Source organism: Phaethon aethereus, assembly GCF_964289735.1.
Source record: "Phaethon aethereus genome assembly, chromosome: 15".
NCBI lineage: Eukaryota > Metazoa > Chordata > Aves > Phaethontiformes > Phaethontidae > Phaethon > Phaethon aethereus.
The window spans coordinates 18,351,162-18,370,659 of NC_138591.1; the positions used below are offsets into that span (position 1 = coordinate 18,351,162).

General features: G+C 58.9%; 1 protein-coding gene across 1 annotated transcript in view; it reads left to right on the forward strand.

Moving 5' to 3' along the window:
* Positions 1 to 19,498, forward strand: part of LOC309410313 (ankyrin repeat and fibronectin type-III domain-containing protein 1-like) — a 195,914-nt gene that overhangs the window by 102,806 nt on the left and 73,610 nt on the right. Inside the window, exon 4 of the mRNA XM_082006689.1 lies at positions 18,269 to 18,309. Coding sequence (XP_081862815.1) covers positions 18,269 to 18,309 — 41 coding nt within the window. The remainder of the gene's footprint in view (positions 1 to 18,268; positions 18,310 to 19,498) is intronic.

The following is a 19,498-nucleotide window of genomic DNA, read 5'->3' on the forward strand; positions in this document are numbered from 1 at the left end:
TTCGTTTTTATAGCTGGCAGCCATGCCCGCTCTGCTGCCGCCAGCGATCCCAAGGTGCGGGGATGCTCCCGGCGGGCTGATTCTGGAGGGCAGAGGACGGGCAGGGGCGCGGGTGACCCCCCAGCCGCAGCCGTGCCACCGCGGCTGAGCGCGCGGGAGCGAGGCGGCGGCAGTCGGGCAGGGTCCGGTCTGCGGAGGGTGTTTTCTGCTGCCCCTCTCTGTGCCGGCAGCGGAGCTGAGGCTGCGCCTCCCCTCTCCTGCCCCAGCTCCCGGCCACCATCTCGTCTCAGCCCAGCTTTTCCCGCGCAGCAGACCTTTTGCTCTACCCTGTCAAGCCCTCTGTCCCCACGTCCCCAGCCAAGCCTCCTCGTGCTCTGACGTCCCTGTCTTCACCCCTCCTGCCCCAGCAGCGCCCATCCCGCTCCCGCTGCGAACACCCACATCCCTGTGCCGGCCCAGGGCTCCCGTGCCGCGCCGGGACCGGCCTGTGATAGCCGGCACCGCGGTCTCCTGCCCGGGCTTAGGGAAGAGTGTATGCAAAGTTTAATCATGAGTCTGTAGCCAGTGTTTACTGAGCATGACCAAAATACGATTTATTTCTTTAATTTCTTCCCTTGCAACAGCTTAAATGCTGCCTGAGGGATGCTGAAGGCATGGCTTGCCTTCCTCCCGCTGCCCGCACGCCCCGACCCCCAGCCAAAGCGGCAGGGCGCTGGGCTTCCCATGGGAGCGGTCCTAGAAACGGCGCTTTTAAACAAAACATACAAACATACCTATCTATATGTATATGTGTGCATCCATATATATATATATATGACCTCCCGCTGCCCCGCAGGAGCTGGGCATCATATCTGCCGGTAACGAGCGGGTAAACTGAGGCACGTGGTGTGAGTGCCAGGAGGGTCGCGTGATCGTGCTGCTGTTGCGAGACGGACTGTTAGTCCTTGGCTGTGCCTGTGGCTTGCCAGGTCATTTAATGCTCGGAGTATCTTTTTAATGACACTTGGATTAAAATTGGTTTCGGGCAGCGACTGTCTCTTCCCATGTGAACACACGTGCCAAGTGGTGAGACCCCCGCAAAGGTCGGAGGCTTTAATACAAACTCCTGTTAAGGTTTTGGCTGTTGCTGGGGTGAAATGGGGTCCGGATGCAGGAGCCTCTTTATCCCCGATCAGTCAGTTCTTCCTCTGGCTTTCATCTCGTCACCCTGCACGAAGACGTCTGTGCGTATTCCGTTCAAAGCGACTCAGTCAGCAGATGGTGCTTGGTGGACACCTGTGGTCACCGATAGTTGGGCGCTTTTCACTTGCCGCGGGCTTGCACCGGACCAGAGGCTCCTTCATTCTCCCCGAGGTGCCTGGAGTCCATCTGCCTCACGTCCCTAAAATAAACGGGCAGGACGGCAGCGAGTGACCCGGGCCGCTCCCTGCTGCGGTGCTGCTGCTGCCTCCGAGCGGGCGAGCGGTGGATGGGCAGCACTGGGGTTCCTGGCCGCCCCGCTCGGCCGGTGGTTTGTGAGAGCTTTTATGGGACAGACCGCAGGAGCTGGGAAACACGGGACCCCGTTTAGGGCACACACCCTTCCTCGGGGGTTGCCATCTTCAAAGCAGAGGGTGGTTGTGGTGAGTTTGCACCGAACGTTGATCTGGCTGGTGCTGCTGGGCAGGACTGGGAGTCGCAGCGGGGTGAAGGCAAGGGAGGGGGTGGTGGGTTCATCAGCTCCTGTGGGACAGGGGGAACGAGATAAAACGGTCATTTACTGCTTGTGGAGTACGGAGAGGTTTGTGGGGAGGGGAGCTGCGGCCTTGTCATACCCCGTAAAAGCAGCGTCTATCGCGAGTGTGGTTTTTGTTGTCCGCTGGAGCTGTGAATCCCCAGCTTGCCCTTAGGATGGGGTTTCTGGGCTTTCGTGGCGATCAAGCCCGAGAGGTCAGAGGTGGAGCGAGCGCTTCGTGAGAGCTGCTGTGCTGGTAACCCAAAACATGTCCCCCACTGCCATCAGCCCCCTCGGACCGTGCCTCTTTGGGGTACAGCCGTACCCCGAGCTCAGGTGTACGAGGCTTCTCCCGCAGCCGCCGGCCGGGGCCGTACCCTGCGCGGCCCTCCCAGTGCCCCAGCACCCACATCTTGCCGCAGCTGGGCAGCACGAGTGGGCCTGCCAAATACCGTCCTGTGTGTTAGAAAAACCCGCCAGTAACCGTTTGCATGTAGCATTAAAGGATCCACTTTACCTTTGCAAGCGCAGGGCTCGTGCGAGCCCTGGGCTGTTCCCAGCCATTACCCTGCTTTTGGGGCGGCCACCCCAGCCCCCCAGACCTGCCCTTGCTGGGAAGGAGCCAGGCTGTGGACTGGGGCCATTGGGGTGACGCGGGGTCCCAGGGGAATACCCGTACCCTTGTTTTCTAGGGACAGGTCAAGGTCATTTTGCTGCTCTCTGCCTGGTTGTTTCGGATCGCCACGCTGCTGGTGCGTGCGGGATGCTCTTCTCCGGGCGGCAGAAAGCAGGGGCGGATAAACCTGCCTCTGAACAGAGACATTTCCATGGAGGTTGCCTCGAGGTTTGTCCTTGCTGCTTACCCTGGGACAGCCGTGGAGGCCTGTAATTGCGGGGCGAGGCTGCGGGAGGCTGGATGGGAATCTCAGGTCAGGCTGCTGCCCTCCTGGCAGGGAGAGCCCGGCCGCCCTGCGAGGGAAGGGAGGGGGACGAGGAGGAGGAGAAGGAAGAAGAGGAGGAGGAGAAGGAAGAAGCAGGGGTCCCTGTGCAGCTCTGCGCTTTATGGAGATGGTGAGCGATTTAATACCAAAACTAGGGGGTTACCAAAGAGATTTGCCAGGAAAAAGCTAAAACGAATTCAAGGCAGCTGTTTTTTTCACGTGGTTCGTGAAGATGGTGTGGATCTGGCTGTGACGAAGGCCAGAAGGGTAGATGGGCTCAGTGGGCAGCCTGGGGGGCTGCTGGCCTCGGTGGTGTGGAGGTGACCGGTGCCCAGACCCCTGCGTGCGGGGGGATGTGCCGGAGAAGGGACCGCGCCGGAGGAGGGTCTCCAGCGGGCACTGCGGCAGCTGTGGGGTGGGCTCGGTGGGCTCCTGGTTTGGCCTGATACGTTACCCTAGTTCTGAAGGCTTCCGCACGCCCACTGATCTGGAGGTGGGCAGGAGCCGGTGGGATGGGGTGAGCCTGAGGACACGGGCAGGAGCTGCAGGGTGGGAACCAGGGAGTAGGTGCGACAAGGAAGGGCCGTGGGCGGCGGGAGGAGGAGCGGCGGAGCCCTGCCCAGCCCTAAAAGCCCCAGCAGCTCGTGGAGATGTGCGTTCTGCACACAGAATGTGTCACCCGCCGCCTGAGCGGCCGCTGCGTTTCGGCACAGTCCTTCCAATATGCATCACCTGCCACGGGAGGATGCCCTGCGTGAGCGTAAGAGTCGCTTTTTCGCGTGTTTGACACCTTGCGCATGGATGCTGGGCTCGGCTGCCCTCCCGTGCGGCAGCCCGGCTCGGCTGAAGTCGGCAGGAGTTTTGCTGAAGACGAGGTGCAGTCAGCACATCACCTTGCTCCCCGCTCTCCGCATCCGCGGGGGCGTGAGGACCGTCACCGTGCTGTCCCTCAAGTGACGGCACGCTGCCACGAAGGTCCTTACCGGGGCTGGGGCCTCTGCGGGTGCTTGCGTCACCCCACCGCCCCGGAGGGATTTCTGAAGCTTGTTTGATTATGCGCTAAAACCGGTCCACAGGTCCTGAGTGACGGAGGAGAGGGCACGGGGTGGGTTTCAAAAGGGGCCAGGCCACAGCGAAGTGCGGTGTCTTGGGCTGGGCGGGGGGGCCGGGTTTGGTTTCTGGCTCTGCGGCATGGCACCTGGGCGTAGCTTGTTTTGGAGATTTGCAAAAGAGGGATGCTGGAGCCGAGAGGCTCTGCAGATCCCTGGGTCTGACCTACTGCGAGAAAACACTACGTTTTTATAGAACAAGATGCGGTTTTCGCATCGTCTGTGTTCTCTGCAAGGATTTACCGAGGCTGTAGCATGTCGTAGACAGATGGTTTGCTCTTAGTTTCCTGAAGCTGGTGTTTCACGTGCAGTCGCATGCAATCTCTGCAGCAGTGTGTTTGTTTAGGGCTCTGCCGTGCAGCATTTTTCCAGGTTGACGGGGTGAAATCTCCTCTGCCTCTGATCGCTGGGCTCTGCAGCAAGGCGTTGGGCTGCTGCCCCATCACCTGGGCGCGCTGGTCCCCACACGCTGGGCACGGAGGTGCTGCCCTTCCCTGCTCCGCGTGGGGACTGCGCAAGAGTCGCAGGTGTTTGAGCAGTATATCAAATTGCAAAGAAATTTGGAAGAGCTTCCAAGCATTGAAAGGTTCATCCCTTTTTTGTTTCTCAGTCCCATGTCTCGTGGTGAAGCTCCCACGTGCCATTACGTTGAATCCAGAAGGAGTGGAAGGTGGATGCTCCCTCGTGCGCGCTCTTTTATTCTCTGTGCTGACAGCAGTAGTGCGATTAAAACAAATTTTTGTTTTCTGTGTTCATTTGATCTGCTGGAATAACAGCATGTGGAGAGCCCGTACAGCCCTCCACCGCCCCGGAGTGCTGCGTGAACATGACGTGCGTCTTCTTGTGACCGGTAAATAGCATTTGGGGAGAGAAAAGAAAAACAGAAAGGTTAGTTTGTTATTCTTTTTGATATATGAAAGAGCTGTCAGCTCCATCCTGAAATCATGAATCCCCGGGTATTCCTGGGACAGGGCGAAGGAATGCATCCTGCAGTATTTTTTCACTTGGAACAACCATTTGGCTCTTCTGGGTCTGAAAAGTTTAACTTCGGCTGAGTAACAAATTAATGCCGTCTCTTAGTCACCGTCTGGCTTGGATGGAAACACTTAGCTGACCTGGTTTATTTGTGTATCCGTCCCGATGGCTTGGACAGGTCTCTTTGCTGGCTGCCTTCCGGGGCGCTCGCTTGCGGTGCCGCTCGCCGTGCTGCAGCGCCGGCGATGCGCGCGGTGCCGACGGGCGCCGGCGAAGGTCGGAGGAGGTGCTGCTGGTGCTCGTTGTGGTCTCAGCGTAGGAGTGGAGGTGGTTTCTTCAAGAGCAATTTTTTTTTTTTTTTTTTATTTTTTATTAGACTGGTAGAACTGGAGAAAATTAGCAGTTTCTTCTTTCAGGCTTCTACTTCGGAGCGGTGGGAAGGGGGCTCTGCGCCCCAGCGCTTGCCTGGTTTCAAAGCTGCAAGTCGATCTGATAAAAGATGAGCTCTCGCCCATGTCCCCATCCGTTGCCGTTGGGGGGGTCCGCAGGGCTGGCGGGAGGCACGTGGAGGTGCTGGGGGGATCCCTGGGTCTCTGCGTGCCCGTTACTTCCAGACTGGAAAAGGGGACTTGGAAAGATCCCCGCTGAACTTTCTCTGTTCTTTGCTTAGTTTAGGGAAGGCACTAGCTCCTTGTGCGGCTTCAAATGCGACAGCACGTTCACCGGGGCTGGGCGGTCAGACCGCGAGACCTCATCCCCCTTCCCCGCGGGCCGCGCCGCCGGCACCTCGCCGCAGTGCCCGATCCCGCGCGCGCCGGGGGCAGAGACGGCTGGAACGGGCTGAGGGCGTGTGGGTTTCTGACCATGTGTTCCGTCTGCAGAAACCTGTCAGCGGGAGGATGGTAGCCACCTCAGACAGAACGCAGGGGAAGGGGGAGCTCGGGGCCGCCGGCGCACGGGGAGGCTGGCACCTGCGTGGTTGGGTGCCGCGCGCCCACGTCCCCCCCGGGCTGGCACCGGCGCATCTCCACGTGCTTCAGGCTAAGAGGAGCCTGCCTGGCTGCAGCCCTCGCACGCCCGCGGAGCTGCCCCTGAGCCCTCCCCGCTCCTCTGCTGCTCAGGGCAGCCCGAGCGAGACGGGCTGGAAAGCCGATCAGAAGCAAAGTTAATTTAAAAAACCCCGACGAAGAGCTGTTTTTCTGGTGCTGGCCAAGAAACGTGACACTGAACAAATAGTAGAAAATAAAACAAAAAATAAAATCCGCATTGGATTGAGAAACGGCCTTTTAATTTGCAGAATCTACGATGTCTGCGTGCAGAAATCTTAATTTCAGATCCGGTCTTTCGATGCAAACATCACTTTAAATAGATATTCCTGTGCGCACGTTCTGGTGCCTTTTGCCATGTCGTTAATGGATTTCTCGTTCTGTGAGTACATTCTTGTCTCATTTTGTATCCCCATACATTAAATTGATAGTTTGGGGGATTATTGCTCGTTCCAAGATTACATGGGTGGAGTCCCCTTTATATGGCCATGCTGGTATGCAGTGAATTTGAATTGGCGCAGCAGAAAACTTGAAAATTTGGAACAGATAACTGTCTCCTATCTTTATATGGGAACATCAGAGTTTCTAGCTTTATTCTGGGGTTCTTGCCATTCCAAATATAATTTATTCTTTTATATAACTGTTTTCATATGATACACTCTGAAGAGTGGATAATGGTTTGGGGAGGAATATAATCATTTTTTTTTTCCCCTCCAAGGCTGTCTTCCGAATTAATGAGATTGAGAACACGTTCCAAAAATCTATTTTTCCCCTTTGGGCTTTTTCTAATGTACTCAATTTATTCTGTAGTGTGTCTTGCGCTTCCTTTATGGAGTTTGATGCCTAAATATTCAGTGGTGGTTGGCCGGCTGGAGCCCGTGTGAATACTTCGCGTACTGACGCGGTCTCGGTGAGCGGGGCAGCGAGGGCAGGTCTGGCCGTCCCGGCCCCTTTCTGCCCAGGCAGGTGGACTCAGGGACGTGGCAAAGTCCCCTCGCCACCGTGTGCGCCGACCTGAACCTTTCTGCTGGCTGCGGGTGGCCTTACAGGGGATGGAGGGGCATCCCTGTCCCCCTCCCCCTTTTTACCATCCTGTCTGGATGAGAAGCGGGTGGCCGGGAGTGAACCGGCACCTCCTTCCCTCAGCCTCGGGGCGGCACGGAGACGATATTCCTAGAGAAGCACGCGAAGCTCAAGGAACTTTTCCTACTCAAAGCCTCACCTGTAACGTACACTGGTAATGTTTTTGTACATTTTTCTCTCCTTTAACAGTCTGGTGCGCATATACATTTCTTACAAACGCACAAGTAAGCAGCCCCCGGCTTCCTGCCCCGCTCCGCCGCCGTGCCCGTTGGCGTTGCCTTCTGAAGATGCTGGTTTTCCAGCTTTCTCTGGCAGGATGCAAAGTCAGCCAAAACCCCCCGACTCTGCTGAGAGGTTCCAGCGTGGGCTTCAGTGCCCCGCGGCTGTTCTCCCATGGGCACCCGGCGCACCCAGGCTCTCCCAGGGGCTTGGTGCTCCCCTTCCTTTGCCCGGCGCTCCTGGACCCATTTTTGTGCCCTGGGGCGGTGCCCCGTGAGAGGGGCCGTCTGGCAGAGCTGCCAGGGATGCAGGCGAGGAGGATGAGGCTGAAGAGCGGGGCCGATGTCCCTGGGGTCTGCAAAGGGACAAGGGCTGCGTGGCAGCACGGACCGGAGGAGCACGGATGTTTGCGTCTGCTCCCAAAAGCCTGTAGCGTATTAATGTCGGAGAGCCTTGCAGTTCCAAAATGGGCTGGCTGACACGCTTCGAGCCCTGCGTTTAAAAGAACCGCTGTTGGTTTGAGACTAAACATGAATTTCTAGGCCTAGAGGAGTCATCTTGAGTTGCTGCCAGTGGGAAAAGGGTGCTCCGCACGGACCCGTAAGTGTTACCCTGGGTGCTGAAGTCATGCCCACTCTCTTTACGCAGCAGTTTTGCTCCGTGAAGTGTCTGTATAGATGTGACCTTCTCACTCAGCCTCTCTGGTCCCCACGAGTCACATCTGCTCCCTTTTCTGACCGAAACCGAAGAGGACGTTGTAGCCTCCGGTGCCCCCAGCCCGCCCAAAGCGGGGACAAGCCGTGCAGCAGTGGGTTCCCTGGTGCGACAGGCTCGCTGCTGGCCGCCGAGGAGGAGGAGGAGGAGGAGGAGGATGAAGAGGCCAGCTGCGAGGAGCATCTCTATGGCAGTGGGCATGTTGTCTTTGAAAGCGGCTCCGCTCTTCCTCCGATGTCTCAGTTAAGAGCGTATCGTGGTCGCGTTTGCATCACGCCGCGGTTGCGGGGCTCGGAGCTGGCTGCCAGCAGCCAGGTTGCCAGGAGTGACGATTTGCGTTTACATGGTTTGACTTGGAGGTTGTATATAACCTTGGGGAGCCACTTTCTGGGCCAAAAGAACGAGAGACCTGCTCTCCGATGGCATTTCAAGCTCTGGTTGGATGATGTCCCATGCAAGGGCTGGGGGTTATTCGGTGCCCTGCCGACAGCCCGGTTCCTGTTCCTGTGGGTCTTGCGTGCGCGGTGGTTGTTCATAGCTCATCGGTGGGTGGGCGACCGGCCAGGTTGGCTGGATCCCTGCTCCCACCAGATCGTTTCCCTTTTCCAGGTGTGTTAGCCAATGGCAGAGAGCCCTTCCCGAGGGCGTTGCGCTGCGCTGCGGCGACCCTGCTCCTGCTTGCCAGGGCAAAGGCATTGCTGCCCACGTGCTGCCTGGGCAGGGGTCTGCGGTGCCCGGGCTGCCCTGCGGGATAGCAAACCTCGGGCAGGTGGGGTGGGGGACCCCGCTGTGGGGACCCTCACGCTGTGGTCCACTTGCATCTGGTGGCTTGACCCTACTGAGGGGACGAGGCTGCTGGAGGGGAGGGGGATGTACCCATGCGTCTCGATTTTTCAGACTGAGTGGAGGGGGTACCCCCAGACCCAGTACCGGGAGGGATGGTGAAGGCAGAGGGAAAAGTCAAGGGAGGTGCAGGGGTCTGGCCAAGGAGAGGCTGGTCAGAAGGCAGCCAGGCTTCGGATGGGACCGGCCACGCTCAGCCTGCTCCAGCAGGGCAGGGCAAAGGGTGGCTGGGGGGTGGGTGGCGAGCCCGATCCCTGCCAAGGTGCTCCCAGGGCCATCAGGGCCCTTGGACACCTCCTGAAGTTCTCTCCTGGAGACCCTCACCCTTGGGGTGCCCACCAGTCCCCCTGGGTGCCTCAGGGGAACCGTCTTCCCTGCCTGAGCTGCAGCCCTGGATCCTCCGCGTCCCGGGAGGCTGCAGCTGACGGAGCGGCGCATGCGACGGGGACGGCGCCGCTCGTTTGCTCCCCGCACTATAATTAGGCGGGTTGGCGGGCAGCCCTGCTGCCAGGCTGCCTGCCGCCCGGCCCGGCTGCGGGGCCGGCAGCGCAGCGTGCGGAGGGCGTGCTGGAGGACAGGGTGCAGTTAACTGCCGGCCCGCGGAGCTGAGAGCAGCCTACTCGCCTTCCAGCCTTTTTTCTTGCCTGTTTTTTTTTTTTTTTCAGTGGTGAAATATCTAACTTCACCTATAAACCAGTATAAACGCGTACGGGCTGGTATGCCCAAAGATTAAAAAAAAAAAGAAGAAAAAAAAGAAAAGTTTGAAAATACCAGGCAGGGCATAAATGCAACATTAAGATCAGGCAGCTGACACCACCTTAAATGAGGCAAAATAAGAAAAACAGCCCTCGGGTTCTAGCGGCAACACGAGCTCAGCCGCGCTGCACCCCCTGCGCGTGCCGCGCTCAGGGCTTAACGCTATAAATAGCAGTGTACGCAGCTCCGCGTCTCGGCCCTGATTCTGCAAACACTTAAGCGCAAGCACAGCTCTTAAAGTCGCAGTAATGGTTTGCAGGCTGTAATCACGAGAGAGAACTAAAAATAAGGTAGAAAATAGCGCGCACGGCACGGTGTTGGTACCGGCCATCAGTGAACGGACAGCCTGGGTGTCTGCTGCTCCTCCCTTGCAGCTCCTGCGCCCTCACCTCCCTAATTAAGGGTGTGATTAATGAAAAAAAGGGGTTGATTGAGAAAAGGTGCCCACGCCTGCGCGTGCATGTCACCCTGGGTGTTGTTGTTGAGCTTTACAAGCTCCGGTGGTTTTGCCAGCAGTTTGACAAGTTCTTTCATCCAGAGGAGCTCCGACGAGCAGCAAGTGCACGGCTCGGTCTGTGCCAGCCCTCAGCACGGCTCAGGGAGGTCCCTCCAGAAGGAGAAACTTTTAAATAAAGAGGCTGTGCGTGCACGCATATGTATATATGCATAAATTAATTTTTACAGGCATGTAGCAGTACAATAGAAGTGGAGAAAACGACGTTTCCTGGATGAGCTCTGGGTAGAGAAATGCTTTGAAGTTCGGGTCTGCCTTAGCGTGGTGTGAGCTGCAAGGGGCTTGGGGGTGAGCAGCCCCCGTCGCAGCGTGGCCTGGGAAGAGGCTTGGCTGGGGAATGCGGGGGCGGGAGAAGGCTGGGGGAGATGCGGGGAGGGGGTGGGAGGCTGAGGGAGGGTCCGGTGGCCGGGGATGCAAGAAGAACGCAGATGGACTTGTTTACTGGGGGGTGTTGGTGGGTGCTGGGTAGCAGACTTGCTTTTCCTCCCGGCAGGAAGGCGGGCTCGGGGCTGGCGCCCGGGCTCGGGGCTGGCACCCGTCCTCGTGACCCCGGCCGATGAGAACGTGAAGTCGGTCGTGGAAGGAGACCGAGGAGGAGGGGGGTCGCCGGGTGCTGCTGGGCGGCGGGGCTGGCGGGCGCCCGGGACGTGCCGGCACGGCTCACAGTGCGGGAGCTTGGCTCCGTTCCTCCTGGGTCCAACGCGCGTGCGCGCAGGTCTCTGCTCCTCTGCAAACGCACCTGCCAAGCGTGCGCTCCAAGGAGGAGGAAGAGGAGGAAGCAGAATTTAATGATGTTGGGGAGTTTGGGACTGCTCTGGCTTGGCCTGGCCCTCATGAATGCAACTTGTTGGCCAGGGTGAGCTGCTGAGATGTGCTCTGGAGCTGGAAAGGGGGCTGCTCTCCAGGAGAACCCCTCTCATCGCTTTCCTGGGGGTCAGATATAGGTTGGGTGAAAGATGAAGCCCGTTTTCCAAAGAACCAGGTTTACGTTTGCATTTCAGCCCCTAGGAAAAGACCAAGGTCTCCCCTCCTGGGTGCCGGATGTGGGGGTGGATGAGCAACCAGAGAAGAGCGTTCGGCCTCTGGAAAGACGAGCCGGCGGAGCGTGGGTGCCCACCTGCTCGCAAGAGGCCGTCCTGGCGTGGCGAGGTGGCGGGTCCAGGCTGGCGTCCGAGCACGGCGGCGGTGTCAGGGTGCGCCGGCCGGGGGAGCTGGTGAAACGTGGGACCTCTTCCCGGGTGGGTCTGTGGCGCCTGCGGTGGGGAGGGCTGCTTGGAGGATGCCGCGAGCTCCTGCAGCTCCCGGGCGCGGGCTGAGCTGCTCTGCTGGGGGGTGGCTGCGGGGCTTTCTTTCTTTCCCTGCATTGCTGTGCAGTACCCCCCATGCGTAGCCATGCTCCCCTTCCCCCAAGATGGTCCAAAAGCAGTTTTCTCTACTTTCTGGTACGTTTTTCACCTTCCATCGGACTCGAAGCCCGACTTAGATGTGCGTCCATGCCCCGCGTGCCTGCACAGGGTCAGCGCCGTTTGCCGGCGAGTGCGACGGCTGGTTCAGACTGCTGCTCCAGCGCCGGGCTGGGATGAGCTAGCCGCCGAAGAATGAACGTTGGAGCCCTTGGCATCCTCCCTTGGCTGGGTCGGGTCTGCGGGGAACCGCCCGCGCCCTCCTCGGAGCCTTTGTAGTTGCGGCAGGAGGAGGCAGGATTGCGACAGTGAGGGGCCGGGGCTGGCGCTCGCATCCCCCCCATGGCCCACCAGTGCTTTGGCTCTGCCGAAACGCCATCCTCCGAGAGACCAAAGCCCTTTCCTGATTCCCGGTGGCACGTGCCTTCCTCCCTCCCTCAAGCCAGCCCCTTCCGTCTCTCTGTTTGGGCAGGCAGACTCTTCCCCCGCCGCCAGATTTCATTCTGCCTTGTGACCCACGTCTCTTAATCGCCCCTGTTCCTCTTTCCTCCATCACGCCCGTGCTCTGGCGCGCAGGCCGGGACGTGCTCTCCAGCCAGGCTGGCCTTTGGGGTGCAAAGCTGCGCCCGGCCGGCCGGCCCGGCGCTGGCTCCCGGGCGGGAGCTGGGTTCCAGCACTGCCTCCTCGAAGGCAGGACTTGTCGCCCTGATTTCCAGCTGAGCGATCTGGTTCATCCAGCCTGAAAGTCAGGTTTTAGGATTGAGGGTTCAGCTGGCTTCAAATGCAGGTTTTGGGGCGGCCTGGGGCTGCGTTAGCCCGGGGCCCTGGCAGCGGCAAGGGCAGGGCTGTTTCGGGGGGGTGCGGTGCTGGGGGCAACGGCGGGCGGGACGGGTGCCGGAGCCCGCGGAGGGGAGCCGGCGCTCCCATGGCCCTTTGGTTTTTTGGCCAAGCCTGTGCCAGAGGCCGGCGGCTGGAGGGAGGCGGGGGGCATGGTGCAGCGAGCCCCGGTGTGCTCCGGGGGGGTCGGCCCGTGCTGGGAGGGATGCTGCTGGCTGGGGCGGGGGGCTGGTATCTCCTTCCTCCCTCCAAACAACCCTCTCGCGTCCCAGGCTCCGAATTCTGTTCCCCTTCCGACAGTCAGGCATCGGCTCCCGATTACTCATAAACGCAGCACGTTGCAGACGCGCGGAGCTCGACGGACGGCTGCGCCCGGAAGCACCGGCCGCCGGGACGGGGGGGACGGGGGGCACAGCCTCGGGCCCCCCACCCCGTCCTGCCCTGGGGGCCACGCGCCTGCCGCCCGCGTCCCACGGGAGCCTGCCCAGCCCGGCTCGGCGACCCGGCGCCGCAGCGGGGGGGCAGGTGCTGAGGTCCCAGCAGCGGAGCGGGCGCGGAGGGCAGGTTTGCAGCCCAAACCTGAATTCTGTTTTGCAGAATCCTCTTCTAGCGTGGAAAAATAACTGGTTCCTCGGTCTTTATCTCTTTTGTTTGTGTGGGCATTGATTACGCTGGGAGTTACTGAGCCAGATTTTGTTGGAATGGCTTAGAAAGCTGCCACCTGCAAGCAGCCGCTTGTCTTCGGGGATTATTCTGGTGTAGTTTCTAAATAATTGCGTGAGACTTCTTCAGCCTTGCTAATAAGTGCCTTCTCCCAAGGGATGCTGCCCAGAAAAAGATGAGCTGAGATTGCTCTTGGCAACATTTAGGAGAGGAAAAAGTATAACAGGATTGATGTCTGCTGGTGTGAATAAATAAATAATATAGCACCTCTGCTTTAGCCCCTCTGTGAGCGTCCTTGTTTCCAACCCTGTGTCTGTTATCTCCCCAGCTTGGCTGAATTTCGGGATTCAGAGCTTTCCTTTAAATCGATCTCATTTTTTTCTGTCTGCAGCCTCTTGTGCTAATTCTTATCTGGGACCAGCAAGGCTGGCTCTGGAGATGAGCTGTCCTAGGGAAGCCTGCCTGGTAGCTTATGTAGATTGTGTAACTTGGGCTTGTTAAAAATATGATTTAAATAACTTGCAAAATAGTTTACTTAGTGCCTGAAATGTGAAATTTAAGAGAATAGTTTCATGTTGACCCAGATTCTCACAGGTTTGCAAAGGCTTTGCAAAAATTGTGGGTCGCGTTTTAGAGAAGCCCATAAATGTCTTTGACCTTTTTTACAAAACGCAGTATTTAAAAGGGACGTGTTTTGCAGTGCCGAAGGGAGCCGGGTCGTTGCGTGTACAGCCGTGTGGTCGCCCTGCTGTGGGAAGGGCAGCGCTGGGAATGCCACCGGGAAGACGAGAGGAGCCGGGTGCCTGGGCTGCGCTTGGGTCCGCTGGTTTTGATGCCACTGGACAAGCCTTAGAGCTGGGTGTTGCTCTACGCCTTCGGGAGGCTGCATTTCTACACCCCCGCGAAGGTGCTTTTTGAGAACCTGGGCATGGGTCCTTGTGGTGTTTTCCTTTATGGCAAATAAAACCGCTCTGGCCTCTCGGTTTGTCTTGTTTTAGTGCAAAAGCACCAGGCAAGCTGGTGTCCCGTCGCCTTCCCTTTTCCCTCGTCGCATTTCCTACGTGTGCCCTGTGGCGCTGCACTTTCAACGTTGCCGTTGCGCTTTTCTGCAGGAGCAGGAGGGCTCTGAGCATCGCACGGAGAGGTCCTTCGGTCAAAACAAGGGCAGTGCAAGCCTGGCTGAGGTGTTCTGATACGGGAGGGCAGAGGATAGCAGTGGTAATGACCTTGAGGCAACACTTTCTTAATCATACTGGCAGGCAATCCCTGCTCCTTGGCAGGCTGCATGCTGGCACCCAGGAGCCGTGGGCTTGGTGTCAGCGTCCCCTTCTGCCGCCTCTGCTCGGGTGGTTGTTCCCTCTGCAGAGGAAAGAGAGTAAAGAGGGTGCCCGGCCGCATCCAAAAGGACCGGCGCTCGGGGGGCTCGCACCCGGGCGGAGCGGGGCGTTGGGGACACTGCCAGGCTCTGAGGGACGGCATCTGGGATGGCATCCTGGTGTCCCATCTTCCCCTCCTGGCCCGGCCGGCAGTGGGAGCGTGAATGCCAGAGGGATGGAGGGTGTAGCCTGGCAGCTTTTTGGTAGCTGCCTTGCCCGGTGCCACGTGCCGGTGCGGTGGAGGCTGCTTCTGCCCCTCCAGATGCCCCCGTGCTGCTGGTCCCCGTGGTCGCTCGCCTCCGTGCCTCGGGAGGAAAGGGTGGAGATGGGCACAAGCCTCGCTTGAAGTATTTGTTTTAAAAATACACGCCAATAAAAATGACTCTCTCCATTATTTCATTAAGGGATTTAAAATGTGCTTCCTAAACCCTGAGTCATCAATGAAGTGAGCAAGCGAGAAGCAGCGCAGCGGGTCCCGCTGGAGGGTGACTCACGCTGCGGTGGGGCTTGGGGCTTGCAGGGGACTCTCTGAACTGGGGGATGCTCCACTCTCTCTCTCCAGGGATGGCCAGGGTCTCCCCAGCATCCTGAGCAGCAGCAGGAGGTCTCTGGGAACTTCTGGGGCTCCCAGATTTGTTCTGGGACCTGAGCCATCGTGCTGCAGCTGAGCCTCTCTGGAGACCCCAGCTGTGCCTTGGTGCCCAGGAGCCACCGGCAGACAACTCCCTGGAAGCCCGTAGATCAGCCAACACCAGTGTATGCCTGTAGGCTGGCATCTGATTTTTTTATTGTATACCTGCATAGATAAAAGCCTCCAGATTTCACATCAGTTTAGGAGGAATTGGTCCTTCCTCCCCCCAGAAGGCACGGGAAAATGCCAGGTCACCTTTTGCTCGTTTTTGGGAGCTCCCTGCCTCTTTCAGTCCCCAGGCACAGGCAGGGGACTTACAGAACAGGCACTTCTGTAAGGCCAGAACTGTCCCCTCTGCACCAGTCTCAATGGCTTATCTAGTTGACTTTTTCAAAGCCCTTAGAGACGCTGCTCTACCCCTCCCACTGGAGCTGGTTCAAACTCTGCTCCAGCTCAGTGCCAGGACTCTTTTTTTTCCCCAAGACCCAGGCTGCGTGTTCCCTGTACCCCACTCTGCTTCCTTACCTTCCCTTGACCACTTTTCCATAATCTTCCCCTCCTGTGGATGCCGGCTGAGACCGCGGTACCCGGTGCGGTGGGACAGAGGTGGCGGCTGGTGGCCCTGTCGCTGCCCACGCTGCTGCCCCGGGCGAGATGGTTTGGCTGCACCCTGCTACAGCAGGCAGCACCCACACTCGGTGCTGCCCGCAGCCCCCCGGCACCGGCTGCCTAAGTGCTTTCTGATTTCTTCACCTTTAAGCCGTCGGTGAAGGCCAGCTCCCCTGCTTGGGAGGTTTTTTCCGGGTGCTGCTCTGAGTTCCCGCAGTGCTCCTGGCCAGTCATACCGGGATGCTGTGATGTCCATGCCCTTGGCAAAATGCCTTGGGCATTTTATTTTTACTACAGCTACATCTTACAGCGAACTGCTGCACACAGTCAGGCCAGCCCCAAGGTGCTGGGCATCGCTGCCTTCGTGCCTTCTTCCTCCTGCTGACGGCTCTGTGCTGCTTTACTTGCAGCTTTCGAAGCGGAGTGTCGTTTGGTTTATCCTCTACCTGGTTTATTAACCCCCTCGGCGGGCGGTCCCTGCCTGTGGCTCCTGTTGTGACACCATGTGTGCCTGCGCTCACTTCTTCCGCTTTTTCATGAGGACCTTGCTTAGAGGTGGTCAAAAACATGTCCTTGCCTTGGGTCTTGCTGCTGGCCCTGACCACCTTCTTCTGCCCAGGCACCACCTCCGCCAGCCTCCAGCAAGCTCTCCTCCGTTCGCTGGTGATTCTTGTGGCCACGTGCCTTCCAGCCGCTCCCCGGGAACCCTCGGGATCCATGCCCACCGTGGTTACTGGTGTGCTCGCTTCTCTGCTGCTTCAGGAATGCACAGAGCGGTTGAGGAGACCACCCAGTCCAACCCCCTGCTCAAGGCAGGGTCACCTACACGTGGTTGTCCTGGACAATGACAAAACCCCATGTCCAGCTGGGATTTGAACATCTCCAAGGCTGGAGACTCCACCACATCTCTGGACAGCCTGTGCAAGCATTTGACCACCCCATTCTGGTGTCTGGCCATCAATCCCGTGGGGCTTTGCTGTAGCTTCTGTTGTGTCCGAGGAGGGGAAGCAGTGGGGAGAGCCGCAGGGTGCCACCAGCTCTGCCCGGTGGGGATTGCTCAGAGCCTATCAAGCTTTTGCACGCCAACGTGGATGAGATCTTCCCACCCCAAAGGGCTGCTCCTTGTGCTGCTCCCAAGCTCTACCCCAAAGCTGGAGCTCAGGCACATCCCCATGCCCCATGGGCACATGAGACGTGCAGGAGGGTGGCATGGATCCAGCTCCGCGTACCCAGCGCTGCGGGTTTGGTTGCAGCCTCCTTGCACCACTGCCCGACCAACACCTTGATGTTGGGAAGAGGGTCAGCCCGTCTCGCTGGCTTGGCCAGAGCTTCCTTTTGGGGCTGTTTTGGTGACAGTGGATCCCTGCCTGCTTAAAAGCTGGGGCCCTCCTCTCCCTGCTTGCTTTTCGGTCCCAGGGCGGGAGCACCCGGCGGCTTTGGCCGGTGAGGGGAGCGCCGGCGGAGAGTGCCGGGATGGCTCCTGCGCCCCTGATTAGCATTCGGCCCCGCTGCTCCCGCTGCTGTGGCGTTTGCGCTCGCCATTGCCTGGCAACCACGGAGCAAAACTACAACAGCAGCCCCGGAGCCCCAGCGTGCTTCCCGCGAGCGTGCACGCGCGCCGGCACACACCCGCTGCCCGCGTGGGGACGGGGACGGGGCGGGTGGCCCTGCCACCCTGCGCTGCTGCCCACTGTCCCCCATCCTGGCAAGGCGCAAGGGTGAGGACCATCCCTGTGGGGAGGAGGAGGAGGAGGAGGAGAGGGCTCCGGCAATACGACGGCTTTGCTGACACCCAGGTTTGGTGGGTCTGTCTGTCTGTCTGCCTGCCCCGGCACCGCCCACCGCGAGCATCCCGCTACGTCCGGCACAGCCTGCCCCTCTGCATCCCTTGAGGGGATCTCTTCCACACTCAGCAAGCACATGCCGTGACCTGGGGGCCTCGGAGAAGGCTGGGGGACCAGCCTCCACCACGGGTGCCTCCAGGACAAGGAGAGACTTGGGCGTGTGTGGGTGTATACGGCCCCATCGGACCGCAGGGCAAGGCATGGCGGTGCATGCGTGCTCTCTGTGCGTGTCACGCACGCACCCTTGTCTTGCGCCCACAGCAGAGGCTGCGCTATGCCCGCTGGCCCCGGGCTCCCCGCAGGGAGGCCCAGCCTGGCTGGGGTCTCCCAGGGGACCCTGGTGCTCCGGCAGCCCGGGCTGGGATGCTGTCAGACTTTCACTAGACCGTGCTGTCGGTGGAGTTGGCAGCGCTCAGGAAGATGCTGGCGCGTGGGATCCTGAGTGTGCCTCGGGCCGTCTCTGCTTCCCAGGCTTGCACATGCTTGGGGTCTGATGTCATTTTTCTCAGCAGAATTGTTCCGTGGTCCTGTCCCCGGGGAGTGGCTGTGGGCCGTGGGCTCAGCCCCCTGCCCTGCCTGCGGCTCGCCCCAGGCGGTGGTGGCTCGGTCGCACTGCCAGCCCTGCACCTTGTCCTCTCTGCAGCTGGGTAGGCTCGAGAGGACGTGAGTCCCCTCCTGACACAAGGTGCCATGTGTTTGCAAGTGATGGGAGACACAGACGTGCCTAAATGCATTGGGTTCTGACCTAACACATCCCCACACCTCTGCTTTGAGTCGTTATTTTTACGTCTTGGGCTGCTGTGGGCTCTGCCTATGGCGCTTGTGGTGGCTGGAGGTGCTGAGCTGCTTGCCCTGTGCAGCCAGCCCACACGTACCCACCGGGCAGCAAAAAGCAGAGGTGCATGCCTTTTCCTGCTCACCACGCATCTTCATCAATGACACTTGCTTGGCAAAGGGTTAAAGAAATACATCTGTCTTTTGTGTCTTGCAGAGCCTGGGGTCAGCAGACAAGAAGGACTTTTACCAGCCAAAGTAAGTGCCAGTAGCTGTGGTGAGTAATTGCATGGAAATTCCCCGGTTGGTCCGTGTTACCGAGCAGCTCTGTGGCTTGCTAAGATTAGACGTTTGGATGTACAAGAATAGCTGCTGCAATTACACAAGTGAGGATGACAGTGGAAAGGCTGTCAGTCTTTTTGGCTTCAGGGTATATGCAAATCACTATATCAGGTCAGAAGGAATCACGACAGCCTGACTGCTCCTGAGGGACGGAGCCGGGACCTGGTGGCCGGGAGCGGGGGATGCAGGGCTGACCTTTCCCACCTCCGGCTCCCTCTGCTCCGGGTTTGCACAGCTGAGCTGCTTTGGAGAGTTGAAGGGTTTAGTTCTGCGTTGCAACGGGCTGATCTCGAAGCACGTCTTCTGCAGCCCATGCTTTGACATTGATGCCTGTCGTCTTCCATCCGTCGCGTTTTGTAAAGCACGGTGAGCTGCAGGGGTGAGAGGAAAGGAAGAAGCTCCCTGGAACCGCCGTATTCACCAACACGAACAAAGGATCTGCAAATCGCCCCACTATCATAAGCAGTTGGTTCCTTGGTGCACGCCCTCGGCCGTGGCTCTGAGCTGGCTGTGGCAGTCCGTAAGCGGGCGAGCGAGAGCGGAGGGAGCACTTACAGCCGTCAACCTCTGCGCCCCGTATTAAAAGGCGAGCAGGGCTTGCGCTCGCAGGCCAGTTATGCTGTTGCTCCCAGCATTTGCAGAGCCTCGCCGCAGCACGGCACCTTCGAGGCAAGAAGGTTGTCTCTTTGCTGGAAGGATGTGTCTGATGATATTGTGATTGTTTGGATAAAGGCAACGGCTACGAAAAGCTGTACTGGGAGGTTCAGTTCTGGCCCTGGCCGCTAAGCAGCTGTGCATCATGCTGCTGAGCACCTCGCACGTGGGACTTGTGTTGCTCCTGCTCTCTCTGGGGAACTGAACATCTTTATGTTGTTGCCTTTTTTCTTCTGAAAAAAACGCCATAGGTGGTTTTGAAGTTGTGGAACAGTGCTCTGACATGCAGGGTTGTGAGAGGAGTGTGTGTTTGGAAGATTCAGAAGGAACCGAGTTGAGGAAATTTCTCCTCCAAAACTCACTGTCCTTCTGCACTTGTTTGTTCTTTGCTGCTTTCCAAAACACACCTGCGGAGCTGATTCCCAGTGGTGCCCAGGCACGCAGCAGGCAC